The sequence below is a fragment of the Puma concolor genome, chromosome A3 (assembly GCF_028749965.1).
Source record: "Puma concolor isolate L17-30 chromosome A3, mPumCon1.1.hap2, whole genome shotgun sequence".
Lineage (NCBI taxonomy): Eukaryota > Metazoa > Chordata > Mammalia > Carnivora > Felidae > Puma > Puma concolor.
The window spans coordinates 16,492,391-16,511,032 of NC_141669.1; the positions used below are offsets into that span (position 1 = coordinate 16,492,391).

Sequence of the window (18,642 nt, forward strand, 5' to 3'; positions counted from 1 at the left end):
ATCTTGGACCCTTGGCTTCCTCTCGCTCTCAAGCTAGCCCATTTGCTTTGGGCTCATCCCATGAACTTGGCTTGCCAAGCTGAGTGATGGTCGGTACTGTCTAGGGATTTGGCTTAGATCCCTCTTGGGCTGTTTCAGCTCCTGGGTACCTTAGACAGGGCCTCCTGTGCTAGCTCTGGTCCCTGCATCCCAAGTACCAGCTCTGGACTCTCTGTTACCCTCAGGTGGGTCAGTTTCAACACCCCAGGAGAGCCATGAATGGTCAAAGGTGAGGGAGAGTCAGGTCACGCTAGACACTTTCCTCCAATCCTGTTTGGGGGCCAAACACTAATTGACCTGCTGTGTTTACTCCACTTTGACAGCAACAGAGAACAAAACACAAACAACGTTAACACACTCGCTACCAGCAGCAGGGAGAACGGGGGCAGTGGAGGCAGTATCATTGGTGTCAAGTTTGCGCCATACTCCTAGCGTACTGTCTGTTGTCTTGGCGGATCACCCCTCCTCTGGGCTGAAATAAACTCCTCTCCTCCTCTGCCCACACTGCCCGCCTCATGCGGTTACCTCCTGTGGCTCTTTAGTTTTTTCTGACTTTGTTTCTCCATCTTCCAAGGGAGACTGAATTCAGGGAGGGTAGACACCATGGCCCACACCTCCCTGTCCCCCCTTACCTCACATCACAGAGCAGAACCTCAATAAAGGCTAAAGTAAGGGAGGCCAGACCACGTGGAGAGGCCATGCTGGGGATGTTCAGCTGAAGTCCCGGTGTCTTTGTCTGTTAGATGTACGGAAACCTCAAGACTTTCTCCTGCCCCAGCCTCTGCTGACCACAACCACGCAAGGGACCTGGAGGAGTGCCATCTAGCTGAGCTCTGGAACCATGAAAATAATAAAAATAAATGATTATTGTTTACTCTCTCAGGTTGGAGTGGCTTGTTGAGCAGTAATAGATGCTTGGATCACTGATCACTTGGCGTCTCTTTTGGCGGTTTGTATGGTCATGAGGGCCATAGCCATGCTCTTTAAGAGGGCTGGTGGTAGGAGGTACCCAGGCTGCCATAACTTCCCACCAGACCTGCATGCCAGGCTTCAGGATGGCCAGGGACCTTGGGCTATGGGATTCCTCTGGCTGGACCCCTTGTCTGGGGAGGCATTGGCTGCTTGGCCCTTGGGGAAAAACCCACCCTTCCTCCTCCGGCAGAGCTGGGAAGATATCCAGGGCCAGCTGTGTGCTTTGGAAAGCACCTCCTGTGGTTCCTCGTCTCTCTCCCCTGTGCGGGAGTGTAAGATTAACCTCCAGTTTTATACCCTGGAACTCCAAGTACCATACAAGTTTCAGTGTTTTTCAGGTGCAAGTTCTTTGTTTGGCTTTAGCAAATGAGTACAATAACAAGCTGGAATATGCAGGTCCTCAGGGGGGTGGGTCTGGGAACCACAAGAGTAAAGGGGTTTCCAGTTACCCTCTGGCTTGTGCTCAAAGTCCTCACTCTCCCTGAAGAATGGGTGTGAAGGCTCAGGCTACGCAATGGTCTGGGAATGGAGACTTGGAAGAGAGACTGAGGTTCCCCAGAATCACAGTCCACGCCTTTAGCTAGCAAGCAGGTGGTCAGACAGCAGGGAAGGGAGTGGGGGTGGTGGTGCTGTAATGAGGACGTGTGATAAGCACAGTATACTCTTTCAAGATGGTTTTCAGCAGCTCTACTTGTCTATTAGCCCTGCTGAATGTTTGCATCTCCCCCAAATTCATATGTTGAAGCCCTAATTTCCAGTGTGATGATATTTGAAGGTGGGGTCTGTGGTAGATTAATGAGTTTAGATGAGGTCATGTGGGTGGATTCCCCCATGATGGATTCCTGTCCTTACAAGAACAGGGAGCGACCAGAGCCCTCTCTCGGCTATGTGAGGACACAGCAAGGAGGCAGCTGTCTGCAAACCAGAAAGAGGGCCCTTCCCAGGCACTGAACCTACTGACACCTTGATCTTGAATTTTCCAGCCTCCAGAACCATGAGAAGTCAATATTCATTGTTTAAGCCGCCCAGTCTATGGTGTATGGTATTTTGCTATAGCAGCTCGAGCTAAGACAAGGCTTGAGATCAATTTTTAACTCGTCTTCTGGACCCAGAGGGATCTAAGAGAGCATCTCCTCCAGCCTGATTTGTTTACAGGTGAAGACCCTCAAGTCTTGGGGACTTACCCCCATGTTCTTCCCATTTTTCTGTTGTACTATGGCTTTTTCTACTGATATGTTGGAACTTGATGGAAGAGAGGAGGGAATTTGCCTACTCCTTGGGTTTATATTTCCAAGTCAAAGGACATCGGTAAGTGTAAATGGTCTGATTAGTAAGTTTGGGAGGAGGAAGTGGATACTCCTTACCTCTCACCCCCTGCCCTTTCGGATTGCCTGCTGGCATAGTACAGGTGCTCCTGGGGGCCCTTGGCCATGAGGTAAGCTTAGCAACAAAGGCATGGCAGAAGAACCTGTGATCTACTGGGCAGATCTTCACCCTGGGGCCCAGCATGAGGAGACCCATGGTCTGCCCACTGAAGTCGTGCTCCCCAATAGCTCTGTCAGTACAAAGCTGATATTTGGGTCCTCATCCTCCTACTCCTGTGCCTACTACGAATTGGTTTGGAATTTCAGAAGGAAAAAGGATGCTCTTTATTAGACCCCCTCAAACACCACACCAGCTTTGTAAGTATTAAGTAAATTAATCTTTTACCCATGATATGAGTTCCAAATACTTTTCCTAGGTTTCCCTTGATCTTTTCGTTTGTTGTTTGGTATTTTTCCTCTTGCTATGGAAATCAAGTCAAATTTATTAATCTCATATTTTGTGGATATGGAGGTTTTGTGTCATGTGTAAAAAGCCCTTCCCACCCTGCTGGATTATCAAATATTTTTTTGTGTGTTTTCTTCAGGTACCTACCTGCCTTCACGTGTTGTGTTTAATCCTGGTAGGGCATGTTACCAGGAGCCTGGATAGATTTTACTCAGAACTAAGGAGGCAACTCTGACCACTTTTCTCCTGGAATGGGACTTTGGGAAGTGGCAGAAGGAGGGACAAGGGAACACAAGGCCATGTATCTTTGCACTTGGGTTGGTGCCATTCAGTGGGTGCAGTTATGGGTCAGATGTCAGTCTCTAGAGTTGCATGATGACTCCAGTGGCCATGACAGGGAGGAGGAAGAGCTTGCGTAGCCTCGCTCTGGAGCCCAGAAAGGGAAGGGGCTCTCTCAGCCACTCTGTGAGCTGGGTGGTTAGAAGGATTGGAGCCCAGATCTGGTGACCACAAGCCAAGGGCTTGTTCTCTGGACTCAGAGGTCCAAGCCCAGCTTGGTTCCAGCCGAACTAGAGAGCTCAGCTGTGAGGCTGATGGGCCCTCATGCCTCCTCACCCTGAGTCCCTGCTGCATGGCCCTGAGGTCTGCTGTGTAGCCTGGGCCTGGCCGAGCTCAGACTCCTACTGAGCATGCGTGGGCTGCCGGGATGACCAGAAAATCAAGACCGGCCTGTCACCACGGCCTCCAAGAGAAAAGTGGTGAGTTGCCTCCTCAGTTCTGAGTAAAATCAACAACAGGCTGCAAACGTGGGACCACTTAGAGACCAAAGTCTTCCTGCATCGGGTACTTGTTACTTCCTAAGTTCCTTTCACATGTTATAAAGGAACATGCCTTTGGGGAAGCAGGGTGAACCATGTGCTTGTCTTCTTTCAGCCCCCTTGTGACTTCACAGCCTGAAGGGCAGGTTGATGAGCAGCTCAGTGTGCTCCCACCTGCCTGCCAGCAGTCCCGCCCCCTTCCCACCAGCTCGTCCTCAAATAATAAAACGGTCCCAGTCTTTGTTTTTCATAAGCATAATTTACAGTGAGAAATCCTTTGGTCCTTCTCTGATTCTTTTTACACAAATTTAGGGTGGGTCTGGATGAATGTGAAGATCCTTTGCTATAGTTGTGGGCTGTGTGTATATTTAAATTTTTTATATTAAATCTTGTACTGTCTCCTCTCCCAATGATGTGATCAATTTGATGTGATCTTTGGTTGCTGTTTCTTCCTAGCTATCTTTTCTTCTTGCCCAGAAAGCCCTGAATAGCTTCTACCAGGGCTACCTTATACAGTTGCACAGGGTGTGCACTGCACAGGGGGTACCATCCATTTTATAGTCTATAGGCTGGAAGACACTCTTGAACTTGTGCACTATGGCAGCCCTATCTCCAGTGATTGTGTGGTCACAATTTACATAGGCAATTCTAATTCTCTTTATAATTAAAAGTTCATACATCATAACCCAAAGCCACATGGGAATATTTCTTGGGTTACCTGCTGTTCTGGAGTATCCACACTTAACTTATATTAATTATGTGATTATGAGTGGCTCCCCCTCTCTTGGTTGAGCTGAATCAAGGATGTAAAAGGAAAATGTCAGATTAAATTGATGACTAATATGCCACCTGAGCCCTGGAAGAATGGGGAAGGTTATTCCATTTCAGAGAAGGATTTTATTGGCTAAAAGAAAGATTTAGGTTGTAAAATCACAAGTAAGTGGGAAGAGGAGGGGAAACATTCTTGTCAGGGTGGGAGCAGATTTGAGGGGAGGATTCTTGGACCAATCAACTCATCAGTCTATAGGTCTGAGGAGAGTGTTTCTATAGTAAGCATTTTTAGTATTTTGTCTGTTTGGGAAATCTGCTAGGTGTGAACCTCCCACCTCCTGCTATGGAAGCAGAAATGGTTTGAGAATTCTCTTCAAGACCCTGACCGCTGGCGGTTACAGATATATGACTAAAGGTCAGCCAGTCAAATGCATCCATTCGGAACTGGAGCCAAAGATGCCTAGAAGCAGAAGCTATTTAGAATTCTTTCTGGCAGAGGTGGAATTCACCAAAGGTCCAGGCCCAGGGCCCGCTGGCTGCAGGGACCATGATGAGCATCCAGCAGCATGAGGCTGAGTCTCCCATGGCCCAGATTGCCACACTCCGCCTAGTCCCCCTGAATTCCAGCCTGTTTCCTGATCCTGATTCTCCATATTTCCTATGGATTTTGTAAGCTACTGGATAGCCTTCCTAAAAATCATATTCGAGCTTGCCAGAGTTAGCTTCAGTTTTTACAACCATGAACCCTTAGATAAATCCCCTCTGCTCACAAAGGCCTGGGATCTTATTGAAGTCAGAGTGATCCTGTGTGGCAAGCAGTGATGTACTGATAAACCATTCTCTAGAAAAGAAATAAAGAAAAGGAAAGAGAAAAGAAAAGAAAAGAAAAGAAAAATCCCTGATTTGTGACATTTGGCAAGGAGCCAGGACAAGCCAGCTTCTGCACAGCACCGTTAAGACTTAGAGCCAGGCTCTGAACCTTTGAGCAAGAAGGACACCATCAGATGTGGCTCTTATAGCTAAGGTCATGGGTTTGCCACATACTGACTTGGTGAGTGTAAGGAAGGTAGTGGTGATCAGTGGTCAGTCTCCGAACTGGGGTAGAGACTAAGGCCAGGCCCAGGCTGCTGGGGCTCCCTCAGGCCAGGAAGAGTGCCTTTCCTTACTGTGGGGAGGGACAGAAACCTATCTTTGCTTTAGCCCTAAACCTTGCCTGACTACTAAGCAGGATTCTGTGACTTAGGGCCAGCTGCTTCTTCCATCTGGGCCTCAGTTTGTCAATACAGAAAAAGGGGTGGTACCTGCCGTAGTAACACCTGTTTTGTACTGGAGCCACAGTGGGTCAGCTCTGCAGGGACAGCTTAAAACCTCTGGGACTGAGGCTGAGAGACTGAGTCTCGGGGGAGGCTCTGACTTGGCAGCATCTGCGTGATGCGTGCCTGGTGTGTGTGTCTCTGTGTGTGTTGTGAACAGTGTAGTAGAGCTGGGCCCTGGGGACATCCAGTCTAGTGTGGCTCCAGGCATGTGTCTTCGATTACTGGCACTCAGCGGGTGAGCAGACAACAGAGTCCTGTTTTAGGCGACGTAAAGAGGATTTGAATGTTTAATAAGAAAAGGATGGGCAAAACATGCTGTAAGAAATCCACAGAATGTCACTGGCATCGGCTGGCCTGCTCCCTCTGGCGTGTGATGACAGGATTTTGTAAATAGTCTGATTAATTGGTGTCCTCTGGTGACCTAGCAATTCACGATTGGAGTTTGGGGTCCGTTCCTGGGATGTCCTGGCCAGTTGCAGAGAGAAGCAAGGGGGCACAGCATGATTTCCTGGCCTCACATCAGAAAAGGCCTGAAAATAGCTCCTGAGCCTCCAAAAGTCATCAGTCTCCATATGCCAGCAAAGCCTGCCCTCCTTCGAGGCTCTGAAATACTAGAGCTTTCTGCCCCACCGAAGCCCAGCCAGCCTTACTGCACAGCCTATAATTAGGGCAAAGTGTGAAACTTCTAAGGTCTTGGGCAATATCACCTACCCTGCTCAATAGCCTGAAGTCTGCTCAAGTACCTGTTTGCCTCTTTGCCTCTCAGAGCATTCTCTTGGCATTAAACCCTGAAATGTCTGGGTAGATATTGACGTTCTCAGTAGCAACTCCTTACATTGATCAACCACATTAATCCGACTCTATTTCATATCAACTGGTTTCCAAAACAGAATGTAGGTTAGCTCACATTTGCTGGTACCACTGTGCTTGCCCTCTTGGCTCCCCCGCCCCCTGGCCCTGGCATGGGTCAGGTCTCAAAGCTGCAAGGCGGTGTTGCTGATGCCCAAAGGGTTAAATGGCCATCTGCCCCCATTTGGCCCCAGCAGCTGTGCGAAGCTTGCCCAAAGCTCCCCCAGAGCTCCAGGAGCTGTAGCCCTGGGGAAGCACACTGTTGGAGGCAAAACACCAGGCTCTGGTTGGAAGTCTGGTCTCTTCTCTTTGTCGCCAGACTCACTCACTTCCTGTTTCACCACCTGTTTGCCCCCTGACCCTGTTGCTGAGAACCCTAAGCATCTGCATTCTGGGCAGACCTAGGAGGGGGTCCCCTGACCGGTCCCTCTAGTCTGGAAGAAAGGGGCAAAATTCCATTTCAGAAGTAAAGCTGAGAAAGAAAGTCTGTGCTCGAAACATATGTATTGGGGGACAGGAATTTTCCCCATTCTCTTTTCCCCATAGAAAGCATGCTACAGCGATATTTTAACTATTCACTTAGCCTTGAATTAGCGTGATGTCATCCAAAAGGACTATTAGTCTGAAGTTACACTTTCAAAGCCAAAAAAAAAACAAAACAAAACACAAAAACCTCTTTCCCCCAAAATAAACATTACATATGTTCAACCATAGGAGAACAGGATTATAGACTCTGGGAACTGGAAGGAATCGTAGAGTTTATTTTACAAATGAAGAAACTAAGGTCTGGGGAAGGATGCTTCCTGCCTGGAGCCAAGATGAAAGGTCAAGATTGGGAGCCTGCAGAGCTCTTGCCACATTTCAGGAGGGCGGTCCCGTGGGATTATCTGAGGCAGCAGCTGAACCAGATTGTGCCGCCTGCCATTTGCATGGTAGTGGTGTTTGGTCACGGACTGTGAGGAGGGGAAGTGGGCCCAAGGGACTGCTGTCTTTTCAGGTTTCTGTGCCACTTGGGACATCCAAAGCCATTGGCTTGATTGTGGCAAGGAAAAGCTCCTGGTAGTAGGCAGGGTACTTAATTTCTTTTTCCCCCATAGGATCGGAGGGAAGATGGGTCCCAGTAGGAAGAAACAGCTGTGTGCATTTCTGCCGTTGGAACCTTTGTGGATAAGCCCCAGAAGATGCCAGTGGCTGGCTGGGTGACGAAAGGGTACTTGGATGGAGGTAGGCTGTTCATTTGTGAAGCTACCCAGGAATGACCAAGAAAGCCCAGTGAGGGCAGTGGGGGGTGGGGGGAGGGCTCTCTCCCACCTCAGGGCCAGACTCACCCCAGAGCCTTAGCCAGTTTCCTGAAGCCCGTGGGTGCTGAGGCATGGGAGGTGCAGGGCAAGAGGAATTCCCTTGACCCTGAAAGACACCTGACAATTTGATGGGACCATTTTGACATAGGGACATGTTGTAGTGGTATAAAAGGTACCTGTGAAATACTCAGCTCTTTCTTTTCATTTTTCTTTCTTTCTTCTTTCTTTTTTTAATTGTAATTACTAGCAATATGGGTAAAAGAGCTCCCTCTGCACCCAGGTGGGGCTTGGGGGCTGGGTAATAGACAGGGGTATGAATCATATATATTACTTGACAAAAGCACAGCAGAAAAAGAAAAAAAAAAAGTTTTTAATGTATGGAAGGGGCTGCATCAGAAAGTCCCCGATTACAAACCGCTACATCTAAATATGTCACTTAGATTCTTAGCAGCCCTGGGGGAGTAGCTCAGAGGGGGCTTTTTACTACCAGTCAAGTGCCCTGAACCCCAGGTCTCTCTGCTCCCTGCCGTGCTTGCCGCTCCAGTTCTGCACACCACTCCCTCCCACTGGGTCCTGGCCCTCTCCTGCAGGGCTCCACCCTCCTCCTGAGGAGCAAGACTAGAAAGACCCAGCTGCGGCCTCATTACTGCTCTCATCCAACCAGTCTCCTCTGCCCAGGCCCGATGCTTGGGTCTCAGTTCCCCCAAATCAGCACTTGCAATCTGCCCGAGACTTCAGCTGAGACTGAACCTCTTGAATTCTTGAGAATGACTGCCTCCAGGAATCTGTCTATACCGCCTGGGAACCGGAAAATAGAAGTCTTTGTTCCAAAAGGAATGTATTTGAATTCCCTGTAATTGCTTTGTTGGGCCAGAGCAGCGGGACCTCAGCTCAGCCTTGAGGCACCAGGACTGTCCTAGTTACCCTAATACGTGTCCTAGGTCTTTTGTGTGATTAAAGAGAAGGAGAGAGGGGCCAAGGTATCAGGTCCCAGATGGCTGGTGCTGTCAGTCCTCGGACCCGAATCTGCATGAGACAGAAAACCTGCCCAGAGACACAGACAGTGAGGGAGGAGGTGAGCACTGGGCTGTGCTCTCTAGGTTGGGGGGGGGGGGCAGCAGACTGGGAGACCAGAGGGTCTGTACACAGTAGGGGCCTAATTCATACCTGTTGAATGGAAAGGGTGATGAGGCAGCAGAACAGCTTCCTAGAATGCCAGAGAGCTCTGCTCAGTCATAGGCTACCCTACCCACAGAAGCCCAGCCTTCTAGAACTTACCCATGCCCCCTTGCTGGTGTTCAACTGTCTCTGACAGTCAAGATTTTTCAACCCCAGTGCAATAGCCTTCAACTTAAGATTTGATCATATTTCTCATCTGCTCAAAAATCTTTCCGGCTCCCCAAGACCTTCAGTAGTGCTCACTACAGTATTTGTCACACTAGGTGTTATTTAAAATTGGCTTCTGTGATCTTGCTTTTGTCTTGAGGATTTACAACACACATTGGCCCACCTAGGGGCCCTGAAAAGACCTGCAGGGAAGGCACTGGTTTCCCAGACTTGGCTGTGAACTGTGTCTTTTTGTTTGCTTAACGTCTATTAGCACACAGCAGAGTATGGGACATGCTTTGGCAACACCAACCTTTAGCATAAAAACCAAATGAATTAATTAGTCTTGTGCTCAAGAGATTATGAAATCTGCCCTCAACCTAAGGTTCTCCTTGTCTCCCTACCATGTAGCTCCTTCTGTCCATGCATGCTCTTCCTCAAGCATGCTGGCTGTGGGGGCGGAATCATGTTGCCCTAAAATTCACATCCCCAGTCCCTATCCCCAGTCTCTTAGAATGTGACTATATTTGGGGATAAGGCCCTTATCCCCCCTTATAAGGCCCTTATCGCCTCTTATAAGAAGAGGAGATCAGGACACACAGGTGGTGCCAGACTTTCGTGCACACAGAGGGAAGACCGTGTGAGGACACAGGAAGAAGGTGGCTGTCCATAAGCAGAGAGGCTACAGGAGAAACCAACCTGCAGACATCTTGGTGTCAGACTTCCAGCTTCTGGAACTGTGAGAAAATAAGTTTCTGTCATTTCAGCCACCCTTGTGAGGTATTTTGTTGAGGCAGCCGGAGCAGACTGACTCACAGCTCTCCCCACTGTTCCCCCCCCCCCCAGCCCCGCCCCCGCTCCCAGGGTTTATGCGTTCCATCCGTGATTCTGCTTATGTTCCCTTCCTCTGGGATGCCATTCTCCTCCAGGGCTCCGCCACTGTCTTTCTTTTAGCAACGAAATAAACCAACAAAACCAAACAGAACAGAATTCTGCCTACCTTTTAAGGCCTCGCTGCGATGCCTCCTTTTCCAATCAGCTGACCCGGATCCTCTCACTTCTGGGCTCCCACGGCTGGTGGAAACATCAGTCCTGCCCTTCCCTCCCGGCCTCCTGCTACAGTGAGTTGAGCACAGTTACTCAGCCCGCCATATTGTTGGATCTCTGGGGGCAGAAACTTGTGCTGTGTCCCAGACCCAGCAGCATGCCCCAGCACATAACAGGTGCTCGGTGATTATTTTCCAGTTACAATTAAAATTATGTCTCTGCACCCAGCAGGCCAAGAGGAAAAGTGCCTGGCATGTTCCAGTTGTTGGGATGCTGAGACCAAAACCATAGTCTCTGCTCCAGTTCAGGGAGGGCTATGTGGAGGAGGGGCATTAGAAGGATAGGTAAGAGCTGAAGTCATGCCTCTGTGCGAGCAAGGGAACAGAGAGCTGCTTAATCTGAGTTCCAAATAACTAACATGCATTTGACTTGATGGCTGGGGACCCTGTTCCCTGCTCACAGAAGTCACTCAGGAACCACGATGAGGATGAAGGCGGACCATGCAGTGGCACACCCGGCTGTCGGGCTCTGCTCCTTGGTGGAGTCCCTTCCACTGACCCTGTGGAGCGGGAAGGCACAGGTAATGTGTAGCGGGCAAAAGCCAGGACCTCCTTCTGGAGGCTAGGACGGGTGGCACCTGTGCTGGGCCACCAGCATCCGAGTCAGCGGCCGTCACATGGAGTCTGTCAAGCGAGGCATCTAGCTGGCCCGCGGCCTGGGGAGGAGGGCCCCCTGGAAGGGGAGCTTTGACACCCTCCACTCTGATCTGAACACAGGTTTTTAATTTCCCTGTAATTTGCCCTTCTCCCTCTCCTGGGCTGGCTTCCCTGTCATTTCATTTCCTGCCGTATTCTCATCTTACAGCAGAGGTGAAGAGAGTTGACCTCTCCTTGCCCCAAAGCTGAATAAAATACAGAACAGATTTTTTTTTGCGAATAAAAATAGGCTTCAATACCACTGGCCAGTCACCTGAGGCTCCTCTCAGCACGCAGGTCTAGTTCTGTCCCAGCTACCGGCCTGTGGGACAGGGCTGCACAGGAGGGGGTGGGGGTGGGGGCGGGGGGGGGGGACGGTCCGGGTCCCAGGGGAAGGGGCAAGAAGGCCAGCGCCCCGGTGAGAAGGGCGGCAGGCATCGAGAGCGAGGCCAGTCCAGGTGACTGGTGGACACCTTCGTCCTCTCCCATGAGAGGCGGTGGTGGGCATGGAAACCGCCTTGCAGGTTGCCCTTTCCAGGGGACCGAGGAGGAAAGATTGAAACGTCAGCACCTAGTGGGAAAGAAATTTCTGTCTGAAACATTTGGGAAAATTCCAAGAGGGATGCAATTAGTCTCTCCTAGCAGAGTAGGGGACATGTGACTTTAGAGCCAGATAGACTGCACATCTGCCTGGTCCTCGCTTTCTGCAGCGGGCTGTGTTATCTCAGACCAGAAACTTAATCTCTGCGAACCTCAGTTTCTTCATCTGTAAAATGGAGACAAGGTAGATTCCATAGTTCGGCTGTGGGAATTAAATAGAACAGCACATGGAAGGTGCTCAGCACATAAAAGGTGAGTCCTGATCTATCTGTGTCATCTATTATTTGGGTCTAGGTGTAAACATCAGAGGGGCCGCCTCTGACCTTGCCCCCCGCGCCCCCACCTGGCCCCACCGTCTAATGCAGTCACCAGCTCTGGGCCATTGAGTGCCCTGTCCTCTGCATGGCATGGATGCTTCCTCGTTTCTTTGTTTAAGAGTTTGTGGTCTGAAGTTTCCCGGAAGGAAAGCCTGTGAAAACAGGGGCCCAGCCTCTGTGTGGACCACGGTACCCCAGCACCCACCGTTCTGGCACAGAGTGGGCCCTGGGTCACGAGTTATTAAATAAATAGCTGCAAAAAGATGGCTATTATTTTTATCGTGGCAGGGCAACCTTTTAACATTTTAATTGTGTTTTTGTCCCTCCCTGTATTTTGCCATTTTCCATCCCCTTTTCAAGCAGTTAGCAGCCTGTGGGCTTCTTTCCTCAGGGGAGATTTGGGGCTTGTCTGAAAGCACAAGTCGTGTGTGAGACACTCTCTTTCCTGGATTTTGTTTCCGGAATGTCTAAAACCATTGACAAGATTATGCTAGAGCCTGGAGGGTTTAAGGAGAGAGAGAAAGGGAGGGAGGGAGAGACAGAAAGAGAGCTAGAGGAATGAGAGATGAGAGAGAATGAGGGAGGGGGGACAGAGGCAGAGGGAGGGAGAGACATTTTGCAGGAAACTTAAAGAAGGAGACACTCCCCATCATCCATCCCACCAGGTCTTGAAGGAGATTTCTGGAGTCTGGATGGGGCAGGAGGAAGCCCTGGGTTCTGGGAACAGCAATGGATGCCCAGTCCCTCCCCCCCCCCCCCAGGATAATGCCCTAAGGAGGGGTCAGCACTCAGAAGGTGTGGCTGTGACATGACATAGGGAGGCAGGGACTGGGTGCCAGGGTCCCCAGTGATAGCAGTGGCACAAGAGTGGCAGCGTGGACCAGTGTGATGATGTCTGGGTGCAGCTGGCCAGGGCTGGTGGCTGATGACCACAGGAGCCATCCTGGTTCCCTGAGGCTCCTTCCACCCCGGAGCCAGCATTGCCGCTAGGATGGTTGAAGTTAAATGTGCCTCAGAGTCAGAGCTCAGTTATTCACCCTCCTCTGCGTTACTTACTCACTAAGGACTCATGACCCGCCTTTGGGTCATGGACGTTGAAGGGACCGATGACCCACCCTGTGCCCTGTTTGCAGAGAGAGGTGGGGAGGTGTGAGCAGTGCCAGTCTGTTCTGAGAGAGGGCAGAAAGGAGAGTGCTACCCCTGTACCTGCTGTCACTCCTGGGCCCTGCCTGGTCCAGGGCTTCACGGGTTGTGAAGGCATACAAGAGAGGTCATAATTCCCTATCTTCCGACAGCACAACTAAATCTAGTAAAACGGCCCCTGGGCATAGTGGATGTATAGTATCTGTCACTTTTCGTGGCTTCTCCTCCTCACTTGTGTTATATCAGAACCTCATGGCTTTGCAACCAAGGGGAAGCATGGGAGAACCGGGGGCCTCACATGTGACCACTTTCCACCCCGGTGGCTTCTTGCCCAGGGCCACGTGGTTCATTAGAAGGCTGCCGGCTCCACTGGCAGCTGCGTGCCTGCTCTGTATGGGGGCCTCTAGGGTTAGGGTGCTCCCTGTCCACGTTTCCCCGGGCACGCAACCGCAGGTGCCCTGCTCCTGGGCTGCATGTGGGTGGGCTAGGGATCTGTTTCCTCTGCCAGCTCACATTTCCCTTGGCCACCTCCCTCTGTCTCTCCAAGAACCAGCTCCTGATTCCTTCCCCACTAAAACTAGATAGTTCTCTTTGTGGAGCTGGCTTTCCAGAGAAGTCTGCCTTGTCTCATATAATGATGTCTCTCTCCTCTTGCTCTGAAGAGGAGGGATGTCAACAGGGTACCGGCTCCAAAAGAAATGGCCAACATCTGCATTAGCTTCCTGTTGCTGCCATAACAGATTGCCACAACGACACAGAGTTATTATCTCCTGGTTCTATATAAGTTTGACAGTGGGCTAAAATTAAATTGTCCACAGTGCTGTGTTCCTTTCCGGAGACCCAAGAGCTGAAGCCACTCCTTTCCTTTTCCACCTCATAGAAGCTGCCTCATGGCCCTTTCCTTTGTTTTGATAGCCAGCAGGTAGCCTGTCTCTGACTTGCTCACAAAGGAGTGACACTCTATCTGAGCAGCAACCAGGTGAGTGGATACATGCAATCCTACAGTAGGTGAGTGAAGTGTGGGTTCAGGGAGGGAACAGAGTGGGAACCAGCAAGGCCAGGAGGCTCCTCGCAGGGGTGTTACCCAAGCCAATGCTTGGCTTAGCTCTCCAACTAGACTGGAAAAAGTTGAAGTCAGGGACTGGGATGAACTCATCATCTTCCTTCCCTCAATGCTAAGTTCACTGCTTTGTACCCTATAGACACCCAATAAATACCACTTGCAATGAACTGATTCAATTCTTTTGGAGTCATTTTTCTTCTCTTTCGGGCCACAGTTGCAGAACCATGAGGTGATGGGAAGTCAGGGACTCTGGCCCATGCTGGGGGTGGAGCCAGCATCCTCAGGGGGCAGAGCCCTGGCCCTAGGGCTCCCTGTCCGAGTCAGGGTTTGGAGAATTTTCTTTATTGTCTTGCATTTTGCCCCATCAGAGATGACGCTGGAAGCTTTAGTCCCATGGTGGGACCTCACCAGGAATCTTCCCAGACATCAGGGAACTGGATTTGAGAACCGCTTTTGGGTTCAAGGTGGACTGGAGGATCACTTGAGGGTTGATCAGTGATAGATGTCTCCTCCTTTGAGTTCCTTCATAAAATAACATGCTGGGAGTGAGGAGATGAAATTGAGCAAGTGAAATACTTGGCAGAGTGTCAGGAAGCACTTTCTAGGCAGATCTATTAGCTGTGCCCTCCCCCAGGGGAGGGGGCTATTGCCTGAGTCTGGGGGAGGCATGTTTTGGCTACAGGAGGGAACATCCTGGGGGCTCTGCCTCTGGGCTCCTCCCCTGAGGTTCTGGCCTCCAGTCAAAAACTTCCTGCTGCAGTTTTAGCCTGGTGAGGCCCCTAGGCTGTGAACATCTTCTGACCCTCTGGCCTCAGATTATTCCCCTGCATCCCTGTCTTCTTTTTCACACAGAGCCTCTGAATGGGGACCCTACATGGCTTCTAGGACCTGCAGGCTGCAGGGGAAGGCTGGCCCCAGGGATGTCTGCAGGTAGGAATCACTGTCTGGCAGGGCTGGCTCAGGACTGGGCTGAATTCTTGGTGGTGGCTTCATGTTTGCTGAGGGAATGAATGGCAGAATGCCACAGATGGAGTGAGGCTGAATGTTAGGCCAAGGTTTGCCTGTTATTCTCCTTCTTCAACTGGAGAAACCCTGCTAAGTTCTTGTGACACCCAGGTCATACAAGGGATGACACTACATTGGACTTGAGTGTCCTACTTTCCTTGGAGGGCCATTCTTCAGGCCAGCCTTCAACTAGGACTGGCAACCAATTAGTGGGCAGTGAAGTTAATGTAGCCAAACATTAAAAAAAAAAAAAAAAAAAAAAAAAGACATAGGAGGAGCCTGGGTGTCTCAGTTGGTTAAGCATCTGACTTCAGCTCAGGTCATGATCTCATGGTTTACAGGTTTGAGCCCCAGGTCGGGCTCTGTGCTGACAGCTCAGAGCCTGGAGCCTGCTTCAGATTCTGTGTCTCCCTCTCTCTCTGCCCCTGCCCCACTCGTGCTCTATGTCTCTCTCTCTCTCTCTCTCTCTCTCAAAAATAAATAAACATTAAAAAAAAGACATAGGACAAGTACAGTTGTCTTAGGAATATAGGTATTACTTTGTAAAAAATGTGTTTCAGTTTTGTGTATGATCTATAGAATACTAAATGAGGGTTGTAATGTGCAATGTATTTCTCCCCGTGGTTCAAGATAAAAAAAAAAGTTAGGGCATCCCAGGGATTGTGGGGGATCCCATGGGGAGTGGGGAGAGATGCTGAAGCTCTGACCAGCCAACTTCATTGACTGTAAATAAAGATACATAAACCATCCAAAACATCCCTTTCCTGACACCTTGGGGGCAAGTGGGAAAGTGCTGGCTGGGAGGTGGGAGGCTGGGGTTCTGGGCCTGGATCTATCCTGTACTTCTTGTGCATGTTGCTAAACCCTCCTCCAACCTTAGTTTTCTCCTCTCACAAATGGGGAGAGACACTGCGCACCTGTGTAGGGCTGCCCTCTGGCGGTGAGATCCGTAACTTGCTGCAGCCCTTGACTTCCAACTTGGTTTGTTGATTGGCCCGTGGCTCTCCAGATTCTGTTTGCCTGTGAGAAGGGACAAGGTGAGCTTCACTCCCAGGTGGAGGATATAGTACCTCAATATGTGCGTTGTGAGGTGTCCTTAAAGGCCCCTGCCTTGAGAAATATTCCCGTGTGACAGTGGACAGGACAGACGTTTGAATATTGAGTAACTCTTTCAAAGTGTGGGAAGTTGGGCTATGGAAGGCTTTAGGCCATGGGATGAGGGTAGCAGCCCTCACCAGCCTCACTGGCAGCAGGAGTTTGCTGTAGGGCTCTGCCTGGGGTGGCCAGGTTGAAGGTCGGTGCTTCTGGGGTGGGCAGCCATGAGGCCTCTGGGTCCTAAGATGGTGTTGTCTCTTCTTGACTGCCCACAGCTGGTCTCCTTCCCTGCAAGTGTCTTTACCAAACATCAGAAACAGCAAGTGGCACCGAGGGCTGAGGCTTCCTCCCAGGGGACCTACCATGTAGTCAAAGTTTTGATGGGGTCCACCTGCTTTAGGGTACTTTGCTATACGCCAGGTCTTCTGGATGCATCTGCTGGGTCTGAACAGTGTTTTCTGGAGCTGCTAAGAATGAGACTGGAGGTTTATAGCATGCAACTTATTTGTCTTGCCACTTGCCTCAACCTCTTCCTTTTCTCCTGGTATCAGAACCTATTTGCATCTCCATTTAAAGCTCTAATTAAATTCCCTTCAGTCGTTGACTCAACCTCCTGCAAGAGAAGTGATTTTCTGAGAAATTTCTTACTTAAACAGTATGCTGTATTGTTCTGAGATTTACTTCTAGTAAATTAAGAAGACTAAATGCTCCTGGCATTGTCTCTGCATTGAAAAAGGTCAGTTGTCTGCAGGAGTAATGCATCTTCAAATCCTCCAAAGCGAATAGCTGGGATCATTGCATTTAAGAGGTACTGAACAACTGTTTGTTAGAAGGTTGAACGGACGAATGGGTGGGTGGAATTTTAGCAGGGGTACTTCAGGTGACGCTTCTGGGCTGTGAAGTCACAGAGTTGTGCGAAGCAATAGGATGTGTGAACCCCACTATTACTGGACAGGATAGGTGGCCTGGAGCCAAGTCTGGGTACTTAACTGATAAGATGGAAAGACCCAAATAAACATTTGGCAAAATGGAGTCAAAGCACTTTTCAAAACAGTCATTTATGTTATTAAACCCCCATCTTATGGGGATCCGAGGGTCTGAAGTAGGAGTGTTTTATCTTTAAACAATTCACTTGTCTTCCGACTTCACGAATCCCCATGATGGCTTTGTTTTGAGGACATCACCAGTCTACCGCAGCCTAGAAGTGATTACCAAATGGCCTGCTTCATGCACATGGTTCTGACTTCTAGGCTGAGTTCAAAGCAGAATCCTTAATAATAATTTTTAAATAATATTATTTTAATAATATTAATAAGTTTACTAATAATATTTGCTTAGGAAGATAGTAAAGAAGATTTGCTTTCCTTTACAATTTCCCATGCTGGTCCCTTTAGAAAAAAAATAGAAATATCCCTATTTCTACAAGTGAAGACTTTGAGAAAACATTAGAATGTGTATCTGAGTTCTTGTTCACACCCTGTCATGACGAATCATGGAGAAGTGTCCCTTCTTCATTCTCTTGATGGAAAATGGTGGTTGTTTCTTGGAACAAATGAAGTAGGGGCTTTAATTCTCCAATCAGGAAACACCATGCTGGAAGCTGGTTTCAGGGCTCATGGAATCATGGGGAAGGATACAAGTATGGCCTTGATACCTGTATCAAAAGAAATTGATTCAGAGTTTGGAAGAAACACTAGAATTCTACACAATAATTTAGAGCTGTATTTCCCACAGCTATGGGTGAGTAGCAATGGCAACATGTGACATGATTTTAGCCAAGACATGGATAAGTGTTTTTATTTTAATGGCATATATTTATTTTAACAAATTTATTTAATGGTATATATTTTGTGGAAATTTACTTAATGACTTTTTTTTTTTAACATTTATTCCCTTTTGAGAGACAGAGAGTGACAGAGCATGAGTGGGGGAGGGACAGAGAGAAAGAGAGACAGACGGAGACACAGAATCCAAAGGAGGCTCCAGGCTCTGAGCTGTCAGCACAGAGCCCAACGTGGGGCACAGACCCACGGACTGCAAGATCAGGACCTGAGCTGAAGTGGACACTCAACCGACTGAGCCACCCAGGCGCCCCATTAATGACATTTATTTTAATGGAATTTATTTGTTTTTGTTTTTTTTTTTTTTTTCTAAATTTTTTTTTTTTTTCAACGTTTATTTATTTTTGGGACAGAGAGAGACAGAGCATGAACGGGGGAGGGGCAGAGAGAGAGGGAGACACAGAATCGGAAACAGGCTCCAGGCTCTGAGCCATCAGCCCAGAGCCCGACGCGGGGCTCGAACTCACAGACCGCGAGATCGTGACCTGGCTGAAGTCGGACGCTCAACCGACTGCGCCACCCAGGCGCCCCTGGAATTTATTTGTTTTAACACATATTAAAAGGATATACAACTAACACATCTTAGTTTGATTTCATGAATATTTTAGGAAAAGACTAAAGAAGCTATTTAAGTAAAAACAAAAAAAAGGCATGTTAATTTAAAGAAAAGTAAT

At 49.1% G+C, this 18,642-nt stretch overlaps 1 protein-coding gene across 6 annotated transcripts in view; it reads left to right on the top strand.

The window, feature by feature from the left end:
- Positions 1 to 18,642, top strand: part of LOC147582280 (uncharacterized) — a 159,951-nt gene that overhangs the window by 93,619 nt on the left and 47,690 nt on the right. For 2 of the 6 annotated variants that reach the window (XR_015248919.1, XM_086700097.1), the window contains exons 1-3: positions 9,741 to 10,789; positions 13,880 to 13,943; positions 14,880 to 14,957. The exons of 2 other annotated variants lie outside the window; for them this stretch is intronic. Coding sequence is in view for 3 of the 4 variants with exons in the window: in XM_086700097.1 (XP_086556223.1) it covers positions 10,691 to 10,789; positions 13,880 to 13,943; positions 14,880 to 14,957 (241 nt within the window). In the remaining variant the exon portion in view is untranslated. Of the gene's footprint in view, positions 1 to 782; positions 7,627 to 9,740; positions 10,790 to 13,879; positions 13,944 to 14,879; positions 14,958 to 18,642 lie in introns of those variants that run through there. 2 more of the 6 variants (XM_086700096.1, XM_086700098.1) reach the window with 2 other exon arrangements.